The sequence below is a fragment of the Dasypus novemcinctus genome, chromosome 19 (genome assembly GCF_030445035.2).
Source record: "Dasypus novemcinctus isolate mDasNov1 chromosome 19, mDasNov1.1.hap2, whole genome shotgun sequence".
Classification (NCBI taxonomy): domain Eukaryota; kingdom Metazoa; phylum Chordata; class Mammalia; order Cingulata; family Dasypodidae; genus Dasypus; species Dasypus novemcinctus.
In genome coordinates, this window is record NC_080691.1 from 81,489,475 (window position 1) to 81,511,487 (window position 22,013).

The following is a 22,013-nucleotide window of genomic DNA, read 5'->3' on the forward strand; positions in this document are numbered from 1 at the left end:
CCGACATTGAGAGCTGGCACAGCAAGATGACGCAACGAGACACAGAGGAGAGAAAGTAAGAAGACATAGCAGAACGGGAGCTGAGGTGGCGCAAGAGAGTAATCGCCTCTCTCCCATTCCAGAAGGTCCCAGGATTGGTTCCTAGAGCCGCCTAATGAGAACACAACAGACAGAAGAACACACAGAGAATGGCACAGAGAGCAGACAACACAGTGGCCGGGGGGAGTAGATAAATCTCAAAAAATTAAAGGAAATCCATTAACTTAGTATTTTTTTGCAAATCTCTTTTGCTGAGCATACTTCACAACCAAGATGTTGTTATAAATGGAAAGATTCAGGTCCCTAAAAAGAAGCTACCCGTAAAGATAAAAGTAAATGGGCAGACACGTGCAGTGCTGCTGTGCGCAAGGAGTGCCGTGCCACGCAGGGGAGTCCCTGCGTCGGGGAGCCCCACGTGCAAGGAGTGTGCCCCGCAAGGAGAGCTGCCCAGCGCGAAAGAAAGTGCAGCCTGCCCAGGAATGGTGCCGCACACACAGAGAGCTGACACAGCAAGATGATGCAACAAAAAGAGATTCCCGTGCCGATGACAACAACAGAAGTGGACAAAGAAGACGCAGCAAATAGACACAGAGAACAGACAACCGGGGGGGAGGGGAGGAGAAGGGGAGAGAAATAAAATCTTTTAAAAATAAATAAATAAATGGGCAGGGAAGCAGATGTGGTACAAGTGATTGAGCTCCTGCCTAGCACACAGCAGGCCCTAGGTTCGGTTCCCGGTGCCTCCTGGAGGTGAGTGAGACAGCGAGCTGGTGTGACAGGCAGGCATGGCAAACTGATGTACCAAGATGACACAACAAGGAGACACAAAAGAGGAAAGACAATGAGAGACACAAAGCAGGGAGCCGAGGTGTCTCATAGAAGGTCCTGGGTTCAGTTTCTGTGTGGAAGAGCACACAGCAGATGGATATAGCAGACAGCAAGCACAACCAATGAGGGGGATAAGTAAATCTTTTGAAAAAAGAAATAAAATAAATGGACAGATACTGTTCATCCCTTTGTTCTGGAAGCACCGGGCACGGGGCCTGCCTGATCTGCTCTTGGAAAAGGGCAACAAGCAAGCGTGAGGCGGTCTTGGCAGTCTTGGTGACGTAAAAGCACCGCGCTGAGCTGGAGAAACCCAGGATCAAAAGAGCATCCAGGGGCTGGCGTGCTCCGTAACTCATCGGCAGCCCGTGTCATGGTCGGACCCCAGCCCGGCGTGCGCTGCAGTGCCGCTGCAGGCACGGGAGGCGCCTCCTCCATCCTTGGTCTCCCACCTCTGCGCAGAGAGGCTCACCCCGGGTCTGCCAAAAACGGTGTTAATAACCACGACACCGCCTTCCTGGAATCTGCCGCAGCCCATCGTAAGCTACGCCGTTGCTTCATCGGCCACCAGGAAATTAAAACCACCCCTTTGACGGTAAGATGCACCCCAAATGGAGGCACGTGAGAACGTGGAAACCCGGGCAACCTCCTGCCGCCACATGGTGATCATTTAACACGCAAAATCCTCGTCGTGCAGGTGCTCTCATCATGTTATACGTGGGTAAGGTTAGCTTCAATCCGTGCTCCTCGGCGGTGACACCGTGTGACATTCGTGGCTGCCCCGCCCGGGAGCGTGCTGCTGGCCTCGAGCGGGGGAGCCCAGGGCGGCTGCTGACGCCCCCGCCGGGGAGCAACCCCCGCTGAGGTTGAGAAGCCCCGCATCCGGTACACGCTCTGCAGTCCCTTCCAGCCGTGTCGCCCCTACCCTAGTCCCCGGTGATGCTGTCTTGCCCTCTGCATCCTTGTTGAACAGAGAAGGGGCTGCGGAGCCCCTCTCACCCTGCTCGTGGTGGCCGCCGCCCCCCGCGCCTTCCCGCCACCCTGCGCGCTTTCTTGGATGTTTCAGGGCAAGAGAGTGGTGCGGGGGAGAACCTGTCGCTGATGCCCTAAACCCGGGGTCCGAGGCTCGCCGGGGAGGGGCGTGCCCCCAGCAGCCCGGGCCGGTGCAGGAAACGGGCGCCCCCGAGGCCCCACTGAGCCGCCCCCTCTCCGCAGGGATGCCCTACGGCAGCCGGGAGAACTCCCTCCTCTACTCGGAGATCCCCAGGAAGGTGCGGAAAGAGGCGCTGCTGCTCCTGTCCTGGAAGCAGATGCTGGACCATTTCCAGGTGAGCCGCTGCCGCCCCGGGTGGGGCCCCGCGCCGGAGGCCGACCCCGATGGGCAGCCCCGGCCCAGGCACTTATGTGGGCCAGCCCGCCCCCGACCCCCGGCCCTGGAGGGGCCACTGCAGCGCAGAGAGAAGGGCCCGGGCACGGCGTCCCCGTGGCTGGCGGCCCCCGCCTCCCCGCTTGCGCTCAGACTGCAGAGCGGGGGATTCCGATCAGTGCTCTTAGGAGCACCTGGTCCTTTGAAACGCAGCACCACAGACCTGGAATCACCCGGGCCCAGGCCCTGTCACTGAGCCTGGCGGAGAAGGAGCGCCCCCCCAGAGCCCGCCCTCCTCTGGGCGGCGGGAGGCAAGCGCGTCTCCTAGGGGTCTACTGTTCGGCTTTTTGTGAACGTTTTTCCTGTGAAACCATTTCAAGCTCACCGGACAGTTGCAAAAATAATAGAAAACCCATTCCAAGGGGAGCGGACGCGGTGCGAGAGTCCCAGCGCCCCCCACCCCCCAGACACCCAGCCTGGCCAGCTTTTAACGTTCCGCCTCGTTCTCTGCGTCGTTCTGCCCATCGTTTCTCTCTCTCTTCGCCTCCGTTTTCGAAGCGTCGGAGCAGAGCTCGTACACCTGATGCTCCTCGAGCACCTCCCACTTCCAGGTGTGTTCCCCAAGAACGAGGACACTCCCAGACGTCACTGCACAGCCATCCAAGTGCGGGGACTCTGACCTTGTCAAAAAGCGCCTCGTCTCCGTGCTCGTATTTTTCATGTGTCTCCATAACATCCTTTGGGGCATATTTTGATTCCGTTTTGGTCGTAGCGCCATTCCAGGGTCCCGGGGCCTGCACAACGGCTCCTCTTTCTGCCAGGCCCTGGGGCCTGCAGGCCGGCGGGAGTGTTGCTTTCAGCACAGCATTGGCGTGTGTTTGGATCTGGAACCCTTTTTTTTTTTTCCCTTAAACTTTTTATTTGAAAAATAGCTTCAAACTCCCAGGACAGTTGCAAAAATACAGAGAACGCCAGCGTACCCCCCAAATCCCCAGATCCCCCGATTTTGAACGTTTTGCTCCACTTGCCCCATTGCTCTTTCTGTCAGTTTGTCCAGCCTTCCCGCCAGCCCGCCGGCTCCCTCTGTCTGGCCCTCTGTCTAGCCGCCCCACCTCCCCTCCACCTCGGTTGCCCTCGTCATCCTTTTTTCTGAGCACTCGGGGGTGGGCTGTAGGCGCCGCGCTCCTGAACTCGGGATGCTTCCAAGCATGTTTGCCGAGAACGAGGAGGTCGGCCTCTGGCCTGGTTCACCCTAGATTCTTTTCTCCAAGCGTCTTCTCCTTGTTGCTCCTCCCTGCCTCATCCAGTCTTCCGGCATCTCCTCTGACCAGGCACACGGCAAAACCTGTCGCTTACCTCCCTGGGTCCCCGCCCCAGGTTTGCACCGCCCCCTGCTGGTCCACCGCCCCGGGGCCGTAGAGCCAGTGCTCCTGGCAGGAGGGGGCCGTGCGTGGGGTGGGTGCTGGGCCATGGGGGTCTTGCTGGGCCGGGGGCAGAGGGCTCCAGTGGTGTTACCTGAGCCAGGGGGCCCTGCGATGGCCTTGGGGACAGGCGGGGGACGCTGCGGGCAGGCCCAGGGCTTCCAGAAGGGAGGCCGCCGTGCAGGGCGCCCCGGCTGCCTGCCCCCCGTGGGTGGGGGCTGAGCCGTTGTCACCACCCCGTGGCACTCCGGGCCCCGCCGGCCCTGGGTGGCTCTGGCCCTTGGCAGCCCCCTCTGCTGCCACCCGGCCGGAGGCCCCCAGCCCGGGGCTGGCTGTGCGGGAGGGGCGCCCCTTGACGGCTGCCGCCCCGTCCCCAGGCCACGCCGCACCACGGCGCCTACTCGCGGGAGGAGGAGCTGCTGCGCGAGCGCAAGCGCCTGGGCGTCTTCGGCATCACCTCCTACGACTTCCACGGCGACAGCGGCCTCTTCCTCTTCCAGGCCAACAACAGCCTCTTCCACTGCCGCGACGGCGGCAAGAACGGCTTCATGGTGCGCCGGGGGCTGGGCAGGGCGGGGACCCCCTGAGCCGGAGCCCCCCTGAGCCGGGAGCCCCCCTGGGCCGGGAGCCCCCTGAGCCGGGAGCCCCCCTGGGCCGGGAGCCCCCCTGGGCCGGGAGCCCCCCTGAGCCAGAGCCCCCTAAGCCAGAGCCCCCCTGAGCCGGGAGCCCCCCTGGGCCGGGAGCCCCCCTGAGCCGGAGCCCCCTGGGCCGGGAGCCCCCCTGAGCCGGGAGCCCTGTGTCCTCAGGTGTCCCCCTTGAAGCCGCTGGAGATCAAGACCCAGTGCTCGGGGCCCCGGATGGACCCCAAGATCTGCCCCGCCGACCCCTCCTTCTTCTCCTTCATCAACAACAACGACCTGTGGGTGGCCAGCCTGGAGACGGGCGAGGAGCGGCGGCTCACCTTCTGCCACAAAGGTGAGGCGGGGCGCCCCGCCCCCAGCGCCGTGTCCTCCAGTCCCTGTGCTCACTGCGCCGTGCCCTGTGCAGAGACCCCTGGCGCCTGTATGGCGCAGCAGCTCTCCCTGCCCGCCATGGGGTTTCCCCGCCGTGGACCAGCCCACCGCGGCGGCCGGCGCCCGCCCACCGGCCCCTCCGCCACCACCCCTGGCGCCCTCCCTGCTGCCTCTCTGCCTCCCCCGCCAGGCCCACGTCTCACCTGCTCCCTGGGCTCTCCCGCCTGCCCCGGCCTGCCCGGCGTGGCCGCGTCCCGCGCTCGGGTGTTGGCAGCCCTCCGCGCAGCCAGCGCGTCCTGGGCTCCCCATTCCCCTGTCAGCACCGGTGCTGCTCAGCCGGCTGTGGTCCAGGGGACGCTGTTGGTTGTCACAGCCGGGGGTGGGTGCTGCTGGCGCTGTGTGGAGGAGACGATGATGCCAGGATGGGCCTCTGGAAGGTTCCGGCCCCAGGTGCCAGGAGCCCTGCTCTAGAGGAGCCGCGGGGCTCCTTGAGCTCTTCCGTGCCTGCCCGCTAGACGATTGCCCGTCTCTCCCTCTCCAGGCTTGGCCAACGTCCTGGACGACCCCAAGTCTGCAGGTGTGGCCACCTTTGTCATCCAGGAAGAATTCGACCGGTTCACTGGTTACTGGTGGTGTCCCACAGCCTCCTGGGAAGGTAGGGCCTGCCTTGGTTTCCAGAAACGCTTCTACTCTTCCTACAACAGTCCTCTTCCCGGTGCTTCTCTGCTCGCTGCTTCTTCCTCTTAAAACAGGCCTCCGCGATCTTTCGCCGTCAGCACGTGGGGAGCTCTGACATCGTCACCGCCCCGTGCACGGGTGTACGGCCGGGTGTTGCCCTAGCTCCTCGTTGGCGGGCACTTTGGTGGTTTCCAGCGTTGGGGTCTGGGTTTGCTCAGGTGTCACAGATGCTGCTGCGACACGCATCTTGGCGCAGGTCTCTCGGTGACGTTCTGGGACCGTATCAGCGGTTTCCAGCTGGGGCCGATGGGACCTCCCCAGGGGACGTTTGTCAGTGCCTAGAGACTTTTGATCGTCACGACTGGGAGGGGGCAGCTCCCATCCACAGCGCACAGGCCGGGCTCCCCAGAGGATTCTCCAGCCCTGGCGCCCGCGGTGCTGCGGGAATTCCCAGCGTGAGGAGGGCGGGCCCAGGCCGCCCACGTCCCAAGCCTCGGCACCTGCCGCCAGCCCATTCTGGAAGAAGCGAAATCAGCAGGTCCCTTTTACCTGCGTTTCTGCCCGCCCTGGACAGGGGGTGGCCACTTACTCGGGCGGCCGGTCAGTCTCGGACGCCTGGGGACGTTGTCACCCGGGAGGCGGCGGTAGCCTCAGCGCCTCCGCTGGAGCTGGCGTGGTGTCGGGGCCGCCTCCTGCCCAGGCTCCCGGCCAGGGCTCCGTGGCTCTGGGGCCACCGGTTGGCGGCTCCGCGGCACAGCTGCGTTTTTGGGGGGTGGCCGTAGCCCCCCAAACCAGGCTTGCCCGAACCAGGCAGTCCTCTCTCTCAAGACGCACTCATCCCCTCACCTCTTCTCTGCTCTCTGCCTTCGAATCAACTTGCCTTTTACTGAAATAGGTTTAAAAAGGGAACTTTTTTTTACCACCACAAATGGAGAGGGGGGGCTTGCCACCCCTAGGAGCTAGGCAGGGCGCAGGGCGCAGCGCGCAGGAGGCGAGGAGGCCTGCCGCCTCAGAGGCGCCTCAGGCCTGTGACCCCCTGCCCCTGGAGAGGACAGCGGCCCTTTTCCCTCCACCGGGGGCCGTGGCGTCAAGCGGGGTGGCCTGGATGCCCTCGACTGGGGATCAGGGTCCCGGGGATTTGGCCTGCGGCTCTGCCTCCTTCCCTCAGTTTCCTGATCTGTAAGATGAGGCCGGGCTGGGGGCACCGGGACCCTCGGGGCCGGGCCGTTCTCTGTGGGGTGAGGCATGTGGCGCGGGCTCTCTAGAGGCCAGGAGCACCCACTCCCCCAAGGCGGGTTGACCACAGGCGTCTCCAGACGTCACCTGGGGCCCAGAACCAGGCCTGGGCTTGACCCTCGTGCCCTAACTGGCACTTGCTGCCTCGGTGGCCCCAGGACCTTTGCCCGAGTTGCCTGCACGCTGCGGCCAGTGGCTCGTCCTGGTGCTCATCCCTCCCTTTGGGCCTTAGGCCCCGTGGCTGCCCCCGTGCGAGCCCCTTCCTCAGGCCCCAGCCCCCCGCGCAGGCCTGTCCTGGTGGGCCGCAGAACCCCCGTGCCCGGCCCGAGCCCCGGCGCTGCCGTCCAGGGAGCCTTGCCTGGCTCGAGGCCTTGCAGCCGGCGGAGCCCAGCGGCCGCGCCGTGCCGCCCGCGCTGGCGCGAGAGCAGAGGTCCCCGCGGGCGGGGGTCCCGGAGCCCAGCACCTTTCCCTCCCCCCCAGGGCCCGAAGGCCTCAGGACGCTGCGGCTCCTGTACGAGGAGGTCGACGAGTCCGAGGTGGAGGTCGTCCACGTGCCCTCGCCCGCCCTGGAGGACAGGAAGACGGACTCGTACCGCTACCCCCGCACAGGTGGGTGCCGGCCGCACCCCGGAGCCCCCGCCTCAGCTCGCTCGAGTGTCCGGCCTCGCGCCCCACGGCTCAGGTCGCTGGGCCGCCTCCGTGCGGGCGGGGGCCGGCGCCTCGGCTTCACGGCTGGTCACTGCCTGGGCCCCGGGCAGCCACGGCGGGTGCCTAGACGCGTGGCCGCTGCTGCGTGCCGGGAAATCCTGAGCGGGGGCGCCAGGGTCTGACCACCATGTCCCCGCGCCGTAGCAACCTTTCTCTTAACCCGTTAAGGGAGGCGCCAAGTGCTCCGAGCGCGTGAACGGCACAGGCATGGGGGGCAAGTGGCCCCCCGCCCCGAAAAGGCAGCACAGGCCCGCGGGCGACACCTTTCCACAGTGCTGGCCCCCCAGGTTTATTTCCCTCTCACCCCACTTCCTCGGTCACCTCTTGGTCCCTCTTGCTGCGCTGCGCCTGTTCTCAGGGCGCCAACTCACCTCCCTTGTGGAACCGGGCGCGATGTGGCCAGGGCATCCGCTCAGGAGCAGGAGCGCGACCGAGAGAAGCAGAGGCTGTGGGGCCAGCCCCCCCTCGGTCCCATGCCCCGGGGCACTGGGGACAGGGCCGGGCCGGCAGGGGTGCGGGGGGCCACGTCCCGCTGGAGGGAGCCGTGGACAGTGGCAGCCTCCCTGGTGTGTGGCATTGGCCGGCATGCCTGGCGTTCTCACGACAAGCCAGAGATCCAGGCTGCGAGGCTAGCTCTCCCAGTCCTTACACGGCGCTGGAGTTATTTTAAAGTCTTTATGAGCAAGGGGAGTGAGTGTGGCCCAGTGGCTGAGCGCCTGCCTCCCACGCACAAGGTCCCGGGCTCGGTCCCCGGCACCTCCTAAAAACACAAAACAAAGTAAAGAAACACGTACGCAGGCCCGATGCCACCCTCAGGCCTCCTGTCCACGGCCCCTGCGACACGTAAAAGCACCATCCTTACCCGCCGCCTCCCCCCACACCTGTGCCCCGTCCTGCCTGTGGTACCCTCGGACAGCAAGTCCAAAATCGGAGGCTGCCTGAGGGACTCCCTGCCCGAGCCGGAGAGGGCGCTCTCCTGGGCACCGACCTTTCGGCCCCCGCCCCCCGGGCTGTCACTTTACGTGGGCGTCGCCGGCAGCCGTGGGTCTGCACCCCGTGCTCGGCAGGCGCACGCCGCCCCGAGGCCCTCACCGCGCTCTCCCTTTTGTAGGCAGCAAGAACCCCAAGATCGCCTTGAAGCTGGCTGAGTTCCAGGCGGACAGCCAGGGCAAGGTGAGGGCGCCCGGCGCGTCCCCGGAGGCCGCGGGGGCAGGGAGAGGCCCGGGGCACGCCCGGGAGACGGCGGGCGGGCGGGGGCAGCGGGCAGCCTCATCTCCCCAGGGCGGGGGTCCGCGTGGCCGGGGCCCAGCCGTCCCAGCCGCCAGGTGTACCTCCCCGGCCACCCGGCCTCGGGCAGCCCCTTCGTTGCTCTGAGCCCAGTCTTGTTGCCTTGGAAACAAGGAGAGGGGAGCCCCCAGCTCCCGGTGCCTGCCCCCAAGGTGGTCCTGAGGGCCGGGGAGGGTCGGCGTGCTCGGCGCCGTAGCCCCCGGGTACACACTGCGGGGCAGGGCGAGTTCCGGAATAGAGGGCTCCACGGAGGGGGCAGGCCTCAGTCAGCACCCCGCGCCTCCCGGCGACTTGGGCCGAGCCCACCCCACGCTTCGCCGGACCCTTCACCCATCGTGGGGTCCGCGGGGGCCGGGTCCTCCTCTGCCGCCGCCCGCCCCAGCAGCGTCCTGGGCAGGGGTCCCCGTCACCCCAGGACTCGCTGCGGGAGGCGTCGCGACACCCAAGCCCGGCCGCGTCTTCTAGCGCAGCGGGCCACGTGGGGCCGCTCAGGCCGCGCCCTGCCCAGGGCGCCCTTCACGGCGGCTCTGTGGGCCCGTTCTCTCCCCTCGTCCTGTCTCCCCCTTAGCCCGGTGCTGTCGGCTTCAGTGGGCGCCTTGCAGGCTCACAGCTCCGGAGGGTTCCGCCAGCTCCAGCCACGTCACAGTGGACCGCTGCTCAAATCCCACACGCAGGGCCTCGCAGGTGTCGGGATCGAGAGCCCAGAGCAAGCTGCCCGGTGGAGAGCTCGGAGCAGACCACCCGAGCCTGGGCTCATTTTTACGGAAACAGCTTCTCACGTGACGTTTCCAGGCAGAACGGAAGATAAAGCTAGTCTGTTTTTGTTTTTTAGAGGGTTCTTTTGTGGTTTTGTTTTTGTTTTTGGCAAACCCTTTGTCCACTCTTTCTGGAACATTCTGGCAGATTCAGGCAGGTCCACCCCGGGTGACCTTTTTCCCGTTCTGGCTTTGCCCAGCCCCACGCAGACGCACCCTTCGGGCTTTTCCAGGCGCTTCCTCCACCTCTCGCACTTGCAGGAGCCCGAACAAGGCAGCTAGGGGACGTGCGGGGTTGACACGAGTGAGCGTCAGGCTCGCTGACAGTTCCCTTCCTCGCGTCCTCCCGCGTGGACGTGGAGGCTCGAGGATGCCGCAGTCTGGGCCTTGCCTCGCGGGTGGCCGTCCCCGGCAGGCTGCAGCGTGACCGTGTCTGGTTTTGCTTTAGATCGTGTCGACGTTTGAGAAGGAGCTGGTGCAGCCCTTCAGCTCGCTGTTCCCCAAGGTGGAGTACATCGCCAGGGCCGGCTGGACCCGCGACGGCAAGTAGTAAGTGTCTCCGTTGGGCAGCACCCGCCAGCTCGCCCTGGGACCCTCGGACCCGGAGGCCCCGCCTCCCTGCCTTTCCTGCCATCTGTGCCTTCAGACGGTCTCCTTTCCAGAACCCGTGTAAGGCTGGGCTGGGCCCAGCTGGAAACGGCTCCCAACCCGGCCTCCCCTTGTTTCCCAAGACTGCTGCTAAGCCTCAGCCAGGCAGGGAGAGCAGACGGGGTTTTAAAAGTCTTGGTTTTGGTGTCACTGGACATTTTGACAATAAATCCCAACCTGGGCTGCAGACCTCAAGAGGGCGATTTCCAGGGTGCCCAGCCTCCCGTGGTGAGAAACACGGGCTCACAAAGTAAAGCTCTTCCCTCTTGCGTCCCTCTCCAGCTCTTGTCTTTTTCCCATCCGTCTAACCCAGAGCCCTAACTAAGGTCCACGAGCTGTAGCCTGCTGCCCGCTTGCTTTCTTTTTTCAATTAGTATTAGTAACATAAAACTTGCCGTTTGTCTGCTTCCGTGGGTTTGGGTCGGTGGTGTTAACTAAATCCCCAGTGTTGTGCTGCCCTCACCACCGTCCATCACCAAACCTGTGCCATCGTTCCCCACAGAAGCCCTGCACCCGTGAAGCAAGAACCCCTTCCCTGCCCCCACCTCAGCCCCCCGGAGCGTCTGCCTCACTCCCTACCTGTGGATTTGCCTGCCCTAGACAGTGTTATCTTCTCTCGTGTTTACCTAGAACATCTGTCCTTTCGTGTCTTCAATAGTTTCACTCAACGTGATGTCTCCAGGCTTCATAGCATGGGTCAGAACCCCACTCCTTTATTTTTTAAAATATTTACTTATTTATTTCTCTCCCCTTCCCCCCCCACCCCATTGTCTGTTCTCTGTGTCTATTTGCTGCGTCTTCTTTGTCCACTTCTGTTGTTGTCAGCGGCACGGGAATCTGTGTCTCTTTTTGTTGCGTCATCTTGCTGTGTCAGCTCTCCGTGTGGGCGGCGCCATTCCTGGGCAGGCTGCACTTTCTTTCTCACTGGGCGGCTCTCCTTACGGGGCGCACTCCTTGCACATGGGGCTCCCCTACGCGGGGGACACCCCTGCGTGGCAGGGCACTCCTTGCGCGCATCAGCACTGCGCATGGGCCAGCTCCACACGGGTCAAGTAGGCCCGGGGTTTGAACCGCGGACCTCCCATGTGGTAGACGGACGCCCTAACCACTGGGCCAAGTCCGCCGCCCCCGTTCCTTTATAAGGCTGAATACCGTTCCCCGTGTGGGCGGACCTCGCCTGTTCACCTCTTCATCTGCCGGCGGGCACGTGGGCCACTTCCACCCCGCGGCACGTGTGAATCAGGCTTTCCACTTGGCACGCAAGTGTCTGCCCAAGTCCCTGCTTCCCGTCCTTCTGGGGTCTGTGCTTCGGAGCGGAACTGCCGGGTCGTGTGGTAGCCCCGTGTCTCACTCTCCGTGGAACCGCCAGGCTTTCCCACGGCGGCAGCACTGTTTGACGTCCCCACCAACAAGGCACAGGCATGTCCCCTTGCCCTGTGTCCTCACGGACGCTCGCTTTCTGTGTTTGCCTTCATAGCCCTCCTGGCAGGTGTGCAGGGGTGTCCCGTGGTTTGGATTCGCATCTCCCCGGCCCACTGCCTGCTTTCGTGTGGCCCTCGAGCTCAGAACGGTTTTCACAGCTGTAAACGACTGGGGCAGGGGTGGTGGTGGAGGGGAATCAAGAGAAGGATAATAGCTCATCGCACATGAAAACCATACGAAGTCTACACTTCGGCGCCCGCAAGTAGAGTTTTATTGGCACACGGCCGCATTCGCTCATGCGCGATGTGTGGTGCCTTTCGCGCGACAAAGACGGAATCAAGTCATTGCAACAGAAACCCTCTGGCTTTGTGGCCCTCGAAAGTTTGACCCCCCACTGCTCCAGACCCTTCCTGGGCTCCTTTTTTAATAGAGAGCGAGCCCCAGAGTTCAGGCTCAAATGCCTTTTTGACTGCCAGCAGGTTCTCATTGGGATCTCAAGTCCCTACTTTATTTTGTTTTAGTTGTGTCCTCTGCGTCCAGATGCCAACTTCCTCTCTCTAGTAGTGATAGATCTCCTAAAATAGAGTAAAGCTGAAAAAAAATTGCCCGTTTAACGGAAAACTTGAAACAGTCACACCAGCGGGCCAAGGATTTGGCAGAAATTGGGGAAGTTTGCAAAATGCCACTCTAATAGCGTGTGACGTTGTCAGAACACTCAGATTGCAGAGTTAGGCAAACCGTCCTCCCCCTCATCCTTGGGGTGACTCAGTCATGCACAGGCACAGGGAAAAAAAGGGGACCAGTTCTGACCCCGCGCGGGTTTGAAACGGAAACCCCGGGCCCCGCCTGCGCGGCCTTGGCGCAGGAGCTCCAGCTTTCTCCCGGGGTTCCCTTGCAGCGCCTGGACCATGCTCCTCGACCGACCGCAGCAGCGGCTCCAGCTCGTCCTCCTGCCCCCGGCCCTGTTCATCCCAACGCCCGAGAGCGAGGAGCAGCGGCGCGCGTTCGCCCGGGCCGTCCCCAGGAACGTGCAGCCGCACGTGGTGTACGAGGAGGTCACCGATGTGTGGATCAACGTAAGGGCAGGGGGCTCCCCAGGCCGCACGCCCGCCCCCGTGTGGAGCGGTGCGCTCGGGGCTGAGACGGGGTTGTCCGTGGGGTCCGGGGCCCAGTCTCCCGTGCCTTTGCGCCCCGTTCCCTGACCTGCCTTCTCTCTTCTGCCTCGCCCAGGTCCATGACATCTTCTATCCCTTCCCCCAATCAGAGGGCGAAGAGGAGATCTGCTTCCTCCGCGCCAACGAGTGCAAGACGGGCTTCTGCCACCTGTACAAAGTCACGGCGGTTTTGCAGCAGACCGGCTACGACTGGGCGGAGCCCCTCAGCCCCGGGGAAGGTGAGCACGGTCCTTGGTCGCTCCGGGGACACAACCCGGCAGGGGTCCCACGTGGCCGGCGACGCACTTGTCCCAGCCACGAGATTTATCGAGCGCCTGCCACGTGCCGGGCCCTTTTGTAGGTCAGGGGTCAGTCAGTAAATGGCGGCCCCTGGGCCAAATCTGGCCCATTTCCCACTTTTGTAAATAAAGCTCTATTGGTACGTGGCCCTGCGCCTCTGTTCGCATATCGTCCGTGGTGGCTTTCGTGCGGCTGCGGTGGAGCTGAGTAGTAGCAACCAAGGCAGTCTGGCCCACGGAGCTGAAATGGCTTATTATATTCTAGAGTTCTTTACAGAATAAGCAACCAGCCCCTGTTCTGGGTGCTGGGGTTACAGATACAGAAAAAGAGACATTCCTATTCCTGTGGAATGTTCTAGCGACAGGCAGAAACTAAGCCAGAAACAACGAAGGCACATCTCAGGTGATGAGCAAGGTGCAGGAGGACACAGCCAGCGGGGGGTGAGCGCGAGGGGGGGCTCGGCGAGTGGGAGGTCCTCAGGATGCAGGTGCCACGGTGTGAGGGCAGAGGCCTGGGGCAGGCCCACCTGGCCGGCTGGAGCAGGCGGGTCGTGCAGGGCCCCGCGGGCTTTACCCAAGGGGGCGGGAAGTGCTCGACCGGCCTCAGCTCTAAAGGACTGTGGGGCGAGGAGAGCCACGGCGGCTGGGGGCGGGGGCAGGCTCCGGGTGCGCCGACAGCGGAGCCAGCACGGTTGGCCGCTGGCTTGGGGGGGCGGTCTGAGAAATTGGAGGTACGGATGCCGGGACGGCTGCTGGAGCCCCAACTGTGAGACGGGCGGCCTCAGGAGAGAAAAATCCAGACTGTGGTTTTGGGCACACTGAGGCTGAAGCACCTAATCCCGGCAACGTGGCCCGGGCAGGCTCGGGGGCCCAGAGTCCACCATACACGAGAGGCCTGTGAAGCGAACGCGGGCGTCCCTGCCGCTGAGGGGCGTCCCGGCCTCGGGACTGGGCAGGAGACGTGGTCGGAGCCAGGCGGGCACCGGCAGGGCTGGAGCCTCCTCCTGGGACCCGGATCATTCTGTGGTGGGGCTGTCCCGGGCGCTGTGGGGGGTCGAGCGGCCTCTCACGCCTGCACCCACCCTGCCAGCGGCGCCCCCCTCCCCAGTCCACAGACGTCTCCGGACTCTGCCCCTGGTTGGCAGCGAGCTCACCCGAGACTGAGGGGAGCCCCCAGTGTGGGGCGGGGGCCCTGGGCGCCAGGGCAACAGGCTCAGGAAGAAGTGGGGTCAGCAGCAGCTGAGGGGCAGGCAAGCAACTGCCGACAGGGGTGCTGTCCCGGCCACGACTCAGCCTCCCCGGGGGCCTGGGGCCCGTCTCGCAGGCGAGTTTTGTCTGGCTATTGGCATCGGGCATTTTCAGCTTGTCTATCTGCTGGAGTTCGCTGCCCCCACCCAACACAGGGAGATTCCACTTAAAGACCCCCGGTCCTGTGTCCGAGACAGCACCAGGCTCGCGCTTCACCCGGAGGCCGCCGCCTGGAGCCTCAGCAGCTGCCCCGTAGCCAGGGCATGGACGTCCCAGGGCTCCGCAGTGCCCGTCAGGCCAGCTCCTGCCCCCAGGGCCGCCTGCCTGGGCTGTGAGGTGGACACGCCTCGCCTAACCGTCCTCTGCCCCCACTCCTCGGCAGAGGCTCCTGTCATGCAGCACGTGCACTGGGCAGTGACTGGGCAGCAGAGAGGGCGAGGCCGCAGGGAGCTTTGGGCCAGGACATAATGAGTTCCTTAACGGCAAGGACAGGGAGTCCTGTGGAAGCAAGAGGCAGTTCTGGAAGCTTCTGGAAGAAGCTTCTCTGGGGAGAGCGATGGGCAGGGACACTTGCCCCAGCTGAGGGAAGTGTTGAGACAGGAAAATGTGGCTCGCACAGCGGCGAGGAGCCCCACGAGGAAGGGCTGGGGCGTGCCTAGCAGGACCCTCTGGGCCGTGGGTGTCCGTCCGCGAGGCTTGGGCTCGCCTCCGGGCAGCAGAGTGCGCCGCCAGAGGCCCCGGGAACGGGGAATGGGGAGGTGGGAGCCGAGATGGGGGCGGGCAGGGGCCTGAGGGCTGAGCTCTCACCCGGGGGAGGTCGGCGAGCCCGTGGGGCCAGCACACGAGGGGCACTGGGTCAGGGTCCGCTCCCCGTCCCACACACGCCTCCGGGGCCCGACGGGTTATCCACCCCGGCGGAGGCCTGAGCGAGCAGTCGGCCCCTTACCTGTGCATCGGCTCGGGCCCGCGGAGAGGTCTGCGCGTGGAGTTTCGTCCAGGAAATTCATCCCCTTCTGGGTAGACATTCCGGAAAGCTTACTTGAGACCTGGGAGGACACGAAAAAAGTAGCTGCCCCCACAAACCACCTTCTTAGTTCCCAGTATGCAGCAGCAGACGCCCCGTGATACTCCCCTGGCGCAATCTCCAAGCACGATCTACCCCCCAAAACACGTTATCGTGACAGCGCCACAGCCTTTACCCCCGACTGGTATTTTCCTCCAGGCCTGTTTCTCCCAAACCCCAGCACGTCCCGAGAGCCACAGGACAGGAGTCTGCCGCAGACATCCTTTGTTGGGCCTGTGCAGAATTCCAAAATGAGATAAAAAACGGCAGTGAAAATTCAGATGCCCTGGTTTTCCTTGGGAAACACTGGGCTTCTGCGGCCACCTGGAGCGGCCCTGACCTCCCGGGGTTCCCCTTACCAGCCCGGGCACGCTGGCATCCGCGCCCCCACCCCCGCGTCCTCCTGGCCAGATCTCGGCCGAGTCCAGGGTGTCCTCTTCACCTCTTTTCCTTTCCTTACTTCCAGATGAATTTAAGTGCCCCATTAAGGAGGAGATCGCGCTGACCAGCGGCGAATGGGAGGTTTTGGCAAGGCACGGCTCCAAGGTACCCGACCCCAGCCCCCCGCCGCCTGCACACGTGCACGCGCACGCCCACTCCCACACTCAGACGCGTCCCCACGCGCCCCCACACTGACCCACATGCCCACACAGATAGGTCCACACAGCATGACCTCACTCACTGACGATGCCACGCGCGCATGAACGGGTGCTCACACACACCTGCATTCATGTACACATGGGCAACCTCGGATGCCCTGACATGCTCATACGTGCCCACACTCACCGTCACGTGTGCTCACACGAGCGTGCACCCCCCGCCCCCCCGCAGACCCTGTGCCTGTGGCTTCTCCCCCCCCACCCGCTGCTCTTCCCCCACTGCCCTGCTCCCACCCCCGCTGCCCCCTCCCCAGCGCACTCCCGGGACACAGTGTTGGCGCAAGGGGCAGGGACTGGGGTGAGTCCCCGCAGGTTGGGCCCCGCTCGTACCCAAGGAAGTCCAGGACCCATTGGATGCCCCAGGTGGGCCAGGGCGCCTCCTGCCCCTCCCCGCAGAGCAGCGCTGGGTCAGTCACGCCGGCTCCCCCGGCAGGTGCTCAAACCAGAGCCAAGAGGGGAGGTGCGCCTCCACCCCCGCGCAGCACCCTAAAGCGGCCTCCCACTACGGCCCGCTTCTCTGAGATGCTGCACTTTGCAGAGGGGCCCTGCGCGCACCTCCCTGGCGCCCTGCCTCCCTCCTGGGTAGCTTTCTGCTGGGGCAAAGGCTCAGACACAGAGAACGAAACCCTACGCGCTGTTGGGGTGATCTTGGCTCAGGTTCTGACAGTCTTGCAGGGGGACAGCCAATGGATCCCCTTTCCAGGGCTGGCGCACGAAGGGGAGCCGGGCAGCCCCTCAGCTTGGTTGGGGCGCATGGCTCCACCTCTCCAAGGTCCGGGCGGCGTGCGTGCCCACGTCCGGCGGGTCTTGTCTGGCCCAGCCACTCCCACAGGGACACTTGCAAATAGGAAAAAGTGGCTCTTGGCGAACGTGTGAGCGTGTGAGCGATGGCCACCAGTCATGGGGTGGGAGAGCCAGGCCCGCTGGACAGCCCGCGGCTGTGGGGAGGCCCCTGCCTCACCCTCTGGGGCTGCTGCCCGGGGAGGCTGACACAGGGGAGGGGGGATGAAGCAGCTGAAAGCCTCGAGCGCAGGCCCCCTTCCGTAAAAGCCTATGTCTGCGTCCCGGTGCGCACAGCAAGGGACAGAAGGTTGTTCTGTTCGGGGGTGGCGGTGGCCGGGCCTCTCGCGCAGCCCCAGGCCCCCAGCCAGGCTCTGTCCCTCGCTCCCAGGGACTTTCCGGGACTCAGTTTCCCCCTCTGTGAAAGGGGCCATCGGTAGCTCCCACCTGTCCAGGTTGACATGGGGGCTTCTCGACCCCAGTGCTGTGGACGCTCCCACCCGGGGCAGTCTCTGGGGTGGGGTGTCCCGGGCGCAGCAGGGTACCGAGCAGCCCCCCCGGCTATCCCACCCAGTGCCGGCCACAAGCGTCCGCGTCCCGGTCGGGAACCAGGGCTTCGGCATAATCCGAGGCCCCGGGGCAGCCTTGTGTCGGCACACGCGCAGCTTTTCCCTGACGTTTGAATGTTTTACCGCTTGCACATCTTTGTATTTTGAAAGTACGAAAATAGGAAGGGTGGTCCTCTCACGTTCCCTCCAGGGCCGCATGCGCCCTCCCCCTGGGCCGGGCCTGGGAGGCGGGGAGTGGCCAGGAGGGCGCTGGCTCCCACAGCCCCCCACCCGCCCGGCCCGGGGCTTTGGAGGGTCCCAGCTCCAGGACGCCTCTGGCTCTTCCCAGGCCAGAGCCACAGATGACTCGCCTCACTCACTCCCTCGCCCGGCTCTGCAGCTGCCATGACGAGCCCTCCTAGAAAACCCTCGTTAATGACGTGCTGCCGCAACTAAAAATATGATGGAACACCCTTTATAAAAGAAGAGAAGAAGAAACCTCCAATAAATATCCTTTATAAAAAAGAGAAAAAAACACCAACAAATACCTTTTATTTAAAAAAAAAACAAGTAAATACCCTTCATAAGAAAAATAAAACGGGAAATGGACTTGGCCCAGTGGTTAGGGCGTCCGTCTACCACATGGGAGGTCCGCGGTTCAAACCCCGGGCCTCCTTGACCCGTGTGGAGCTGGCCCATGCGCACTGCTGATGTGCGCAAGGGGTGCCCTGCCATGCAGGGGTGTCCCCCGTGTAGGGGAGCCCCACGCGCAAGGAGTGCGCCCCGTAAGGAGAGCCGCCCAGCGCGAAAGAAAGTGCAGCCTGCCCAGGAATGGCGCCACACACACTTCCCGTGCCGCTGACGACAACAGAAGCGGACAAAGAAACAAGACACAGCAAATAGACACAGAGAGCAGACAATCGGGGGAGGGGGAGGTTAAATAAATAAATAAATCTTTAAAAAAATAATAAGAAAAAACAAAATAAAATATTCTTTATTAAAAAAAGAACCCCAAATAAATAATCTTTATTTTTAAAAAAGCCCTAATAAATATACTTTATTAAAAAATAAATAAAGAGGGAAGCGGACTTGGCCCAGTGGTGAGGGCGTCCGTCTACCACATGGGAGGTCCGCGGTTCAAACCCCGGGCCTCCTTGACCCGTGTGGAGCTGGCCCATGCGCAGTGCTGATGCGCGCAAGGAGTGCCGTGCCACGCAGGGGTGTCCCCCGCGTAGGGGAGCCCCACGTGCAAGGAGTGTGCCCCGTAAGGAGAGCCGCCCAGCGCAAAAGAAAGTGCAGCCTGCCCAGGAATGGTGCCGCACACACGGAGAGCTGACACAACAAGATGATGCAACAAAAAGAAACACAGATTCCCAGTGTCGCTGATGAGGATAGCCGCGGACACAGAAGAACACACAGCGAATGGACACAGAGAGCAGACAACTGGGGAAAGGGAAGAGAAATAAATAAAATAAATTAAACACACACACACACACACACACCAGTAAATACCCTTTATAAAAACCACACGGAGCAAGCCCAGTGGTTCCCGCTGGGGCTGAAGCGGATCCCGGCTCAGGACCCCTGCCCTCCCCAGGGGGAACCGTGTCGACTCCGCGTGTCCGTGGTTCTTAGGAGACAGACGGCATCTGTGTTTTAGGGGCTCAGTGGGTTGCTTTGACAACAGCCACAGGGACCTGTGCCCCCGTGAGGCGACCAGCGCCCTGCTCTGCCGTCGTCACCCTCCCTGCAGCCTCAGAAACGCGTTGGGAACCTTTGTCCACGCCGCTGGCCGCCTCCGGGATGAGTCCCCGGGAGGGAGGCCCAGGCGCTCAGCGGGTCAGAGGGCGTGCGCTTTAGGGAACGTCCTCGCCCGCGCAGTGCCAGGCGAAGTGGGTAGCTCTCTGCCGCTGCCACCGCCGCCGGGCTGGTCCCTGAGCCCCCTGCGAGGTGACCGCAGGGCAGGTGCCAGCCTGGTTCGTGTTGGCAGGCAGAGCTGCCCGCACCCCTCAGCCCCGTGTTCCTGACGCTGGGGCGCAGGGGCGGCGGGCTCTGCTGGGGGGAGATGCCGAGAGGGGTACCTGAGCGGCGGGCGCAGCGGGCAGTGCCTGGCCGAGGCCCTGCCACCCCCAAACAGCTGCCTGCGGGGACTCGAGTCGGGCAGGCCCTGCCCGCCGTGCAGAAGGGGCTCGCGTGCCTCCTGGGCACCCCCTGCCCTGCGGGGGCTCCGTGGCCCCCAGCCGACCATGGCCACCCCTGCGTCAGGGCCTGGGGGGCCTGATGGGCCCCTCAGCCGCTCCCCTCGGCCCGCCCGCCAGCCTGAGATCACTAGCAGGTTCTCTGGTGACCCAGCCCTGGTCGGGGGGTCCCGGTCGTGCTCCCGTGCCCGTCCGTCCTGCGCTGCCCCCTGCACCTGCCCCGCACGCAGCTGTGCGCCTCTCCCCAGGGGCAGCCTCGCCCCCAGGCCCCTGGCCCAGTGCAGGGCCTTCCCAGAGCCCCAGCCGCCCCCACGTCCTCGGCCCCACAGGCTCTGCCCCTCTTGGGTCCCGCCTGGGTGGGCCATCAGGCACGGGCACCCTCGGGGACAGCCGCCCCGGCTCGCGCTGGAGAGTCTGAGCCGCTGGCAGGCGCCCGGGCTCTGGCACCTCCTGGTGGCTGCCCCCAAGCCATGCCATCGCTTAAGGGGGTCCCCCAGGAAACTGACGAGGGCGCGGCCGTCACCCTTCAGCTCCTGAGTGCCAGGGACAGAGGATGCACCGATGCCCGGCGGGCAGTGGGCCCAGGGTGACCCCTCCTCAGCCCAGGGGTGGGCGGCCCGGGTGCACTTCGCTCCTGAGGCCCTGGGGTCAGTGCGGCCCGGTGGCCCGCGGAGGGATCCCTGGGCGCCGAGTGGCGCCCCTCACTCCGTCTCGGGAGGGCGGCCTCCTGCGCCCCAAGTGCCCCTGCTCCGTGAGCGGTGTGGGGGCGGCGGCCGGGACCAGCCTGGGAGCACGCGACGAAGGCGCCCGTTCTCCCCTGCAGATCTGGGTCAACGAGGACACGAAGCTCGTGTACTTCCAGGGCACGCGCGACACGCCCCTGGAGCACCACCTCTACGTGGTCAGCTACGCCGCCCCCGGCGAGATCGTGCGCCTCACCACGCCCGGCTTCTCCCACAGCTGCTCCATGAGCCAGGTGGGCCCCCCTCCAGCGCCCGGGGCAGGCGGGCCCGCTCTGGAGCTGCAGGCGGGGGGCAGAGCCCGCGCCGTGGCCGTGCCCGGTGGGTCCCCAGCTGGGAAGTGCGCAGCCTGCCCCCTGCCTCCGTTTCCTCAACCTGCAAAGTAGGGGGTGGCGACAACGGCGTCCCCTTGGCCGTGTGAGTTTTGTGATTTTGACACCCGAGCGAGTGCAGCAAACGGGGCCAGTGGTCCCCAAGGGTCAGCGGAGGCGGAGGAAGAGCCCGCGGGGGCGTGGGGGGGTCCTCCCAGGCGCGTCGGGGGTGGCAGCGCCCGGCCCCCCGCGGTGCTCAGCGCCCCCCGCCCCCGCAGAACTTCGACATGTTCATCAGCCACTACAGCAGCGTGAGCTCGCCCCCCTGCGTGCACGTCTACAAGCTGAGCGGCCCCGACGACGACCCCCTGCACAAGCAGCCGCGCTTCTGGGCCAGCATGATGGAGGCGGCCAGTGAGTGACCCCCGGCGCCATGGGGCCGGGGACAGGGCCGGGCACAGAGCCACGAGGCAGGCACAGCCCTAGCCTCGGTGGGCTCTCGGGCAGGGGGGAGAGCGGTTCCTAAACAGCCCCTGAGAACACAGGGCGATACCCACATGGGGGGCACCCGCTCCCAGCTGGCAGCGGGGGCCCCAGTTGAGGTGCCTTTGGGTCCAGAGGTGGCCACCCACAATGGCACCCAGCCCGTATCCCAAAGTCCCTGTGCAAAGAGCCTCAGGAGAGGGGCCTCGGGGCAGCAGGAGGCGGCGGCAGGTTCCAGCAGAGCCCCGAGGGCCCGGGTTCGAGTGCTGGCCCCGCAAGGGTCCAGGCGGTGGGAGCCTGGGCCGGCAGTCCACCGCCCTCGCGTGTTCATGTATCAGCGAGACGGTATGGCGAGAGCGTGAGGCACGCCAGCGAAACGCCCCATGGGCGCCTGGCACCCAGGAAGCGCTCCGCAGCTCCTCACCCTGCTCCAGCCCAGCTGGACTTCCAGACCGTCCCAGACCGTGAGCATGCCCGGCCTGCCTGGGTGTTTGACGGCTAGAGAGCACGTTACCGTCCCCTCCCTGTGGGAGCATAGAGATGGAAGGCGTCCCTGTCCGGTGGCTTAGTGCCTCCTGGCCTCGCCAGCGAGGCTGCTAGGACCTGGCGCCCTGGTCTTACAAAGGGGGACGCCGAGGGCAGGGCAGGGCTGCAGCCCAGCTGTGCTCTGGCGCCCTGGCCTGGTCTGCAGGAAGGGGGCCTCGGGCCCTTCAGACAGGACCTGGCCCCTCGCAGTGTTCCCGAAGCCCCGAGTCTCGCCCTAAAGTGGTAGCCGGCGAATCCTGGCCCACCGGCCACAGCCGATGATTGGCACGAACCAGGGCTGCTTGCGCAGAGTAGCGGCCGCCCAGACCGTCTGGGCAGCCAAGCCAGAAATGTTTGCCCTCCGGCCCTTTCCAGAGAAAGCCTGCCGACCCCTGGGCTGTTTCGCTGTCTGTCCGTTTGCATTTAAGTCGGCTCTGTTCACCTACGTGACCTTACCATAGAGAAACCGCTCTGCTGCCAGGACTGGAAAGCCAGGCTTACTCTACAAAAACCAGTGCCGGCAGCCAACACCATGCAAACAAGGTCCTGCGTGACCCAGCTCTTCTGGGCAGGCCACCAGGCATCGTCACCTCTGTAGAGCAGTTAG

General features: G+C 64.4%; 1 protein-coding gene across 4 annotated transcripts in view; it reads left to right on the top strand.

Moving 5' to 3' along the window:
• Nucleotides 1-22,013, top strand: part of DPP9 (dipeptidyl peptidase 9) — a 46,814-nt gene that overhangs the window by 15,698 nt on the left and 9,103 nt on the right. For all 4 annotated transcript variants that reach the window (XR_011646568.1, XM_004464223.4, XM_004464224.4 and 1 more), the window contains 12 exons: nt 2,080-2,192; nt 4,029-4,202; nt 4,458-4,626; nt 5,206-5,319; nt 7,059-7,187; nt 8,398-8,459; nt 9,777-9,877; nt 12,297-12,474; nt 12,629-12,791; nt 15,629-15,708; nt 20,171-20,323; nt 20,677-20,812. Coding sequence is in view for 3 of the 4 variants with exons in the window: in XM_004464223.4 (XP_004464280.2) it covers nt 2,080-2,192; nt 4,029-4,202; nt 4,458-4,626; nt 5,206-5,319; nt 7,059-7,187; nt 8,398-8,459; nt 9,777-9,877; nt 12,297-12,474; nt 12,629-12,791; nt 15,629-15,708; nt 20,171-20,323; nt 20,677-20,812 (1,572 nt within the window). In the remaining variant the exon portion in view is untranslated. The remainder of the gene's footprint in view (nt 1-2,079; nt 2,193-4,028; nt 4,203-4,457; nt 4,627-5,205; nt 5,320-7,058; nt 7,188-8,397; nt 8,460-9,776; nt 9,878-12,296; nt 12,475-12,628; nt 12,792-15,628; nt 15,709-20,170; nt 20,324-20,676; nt 20,813-22,013) is intronic.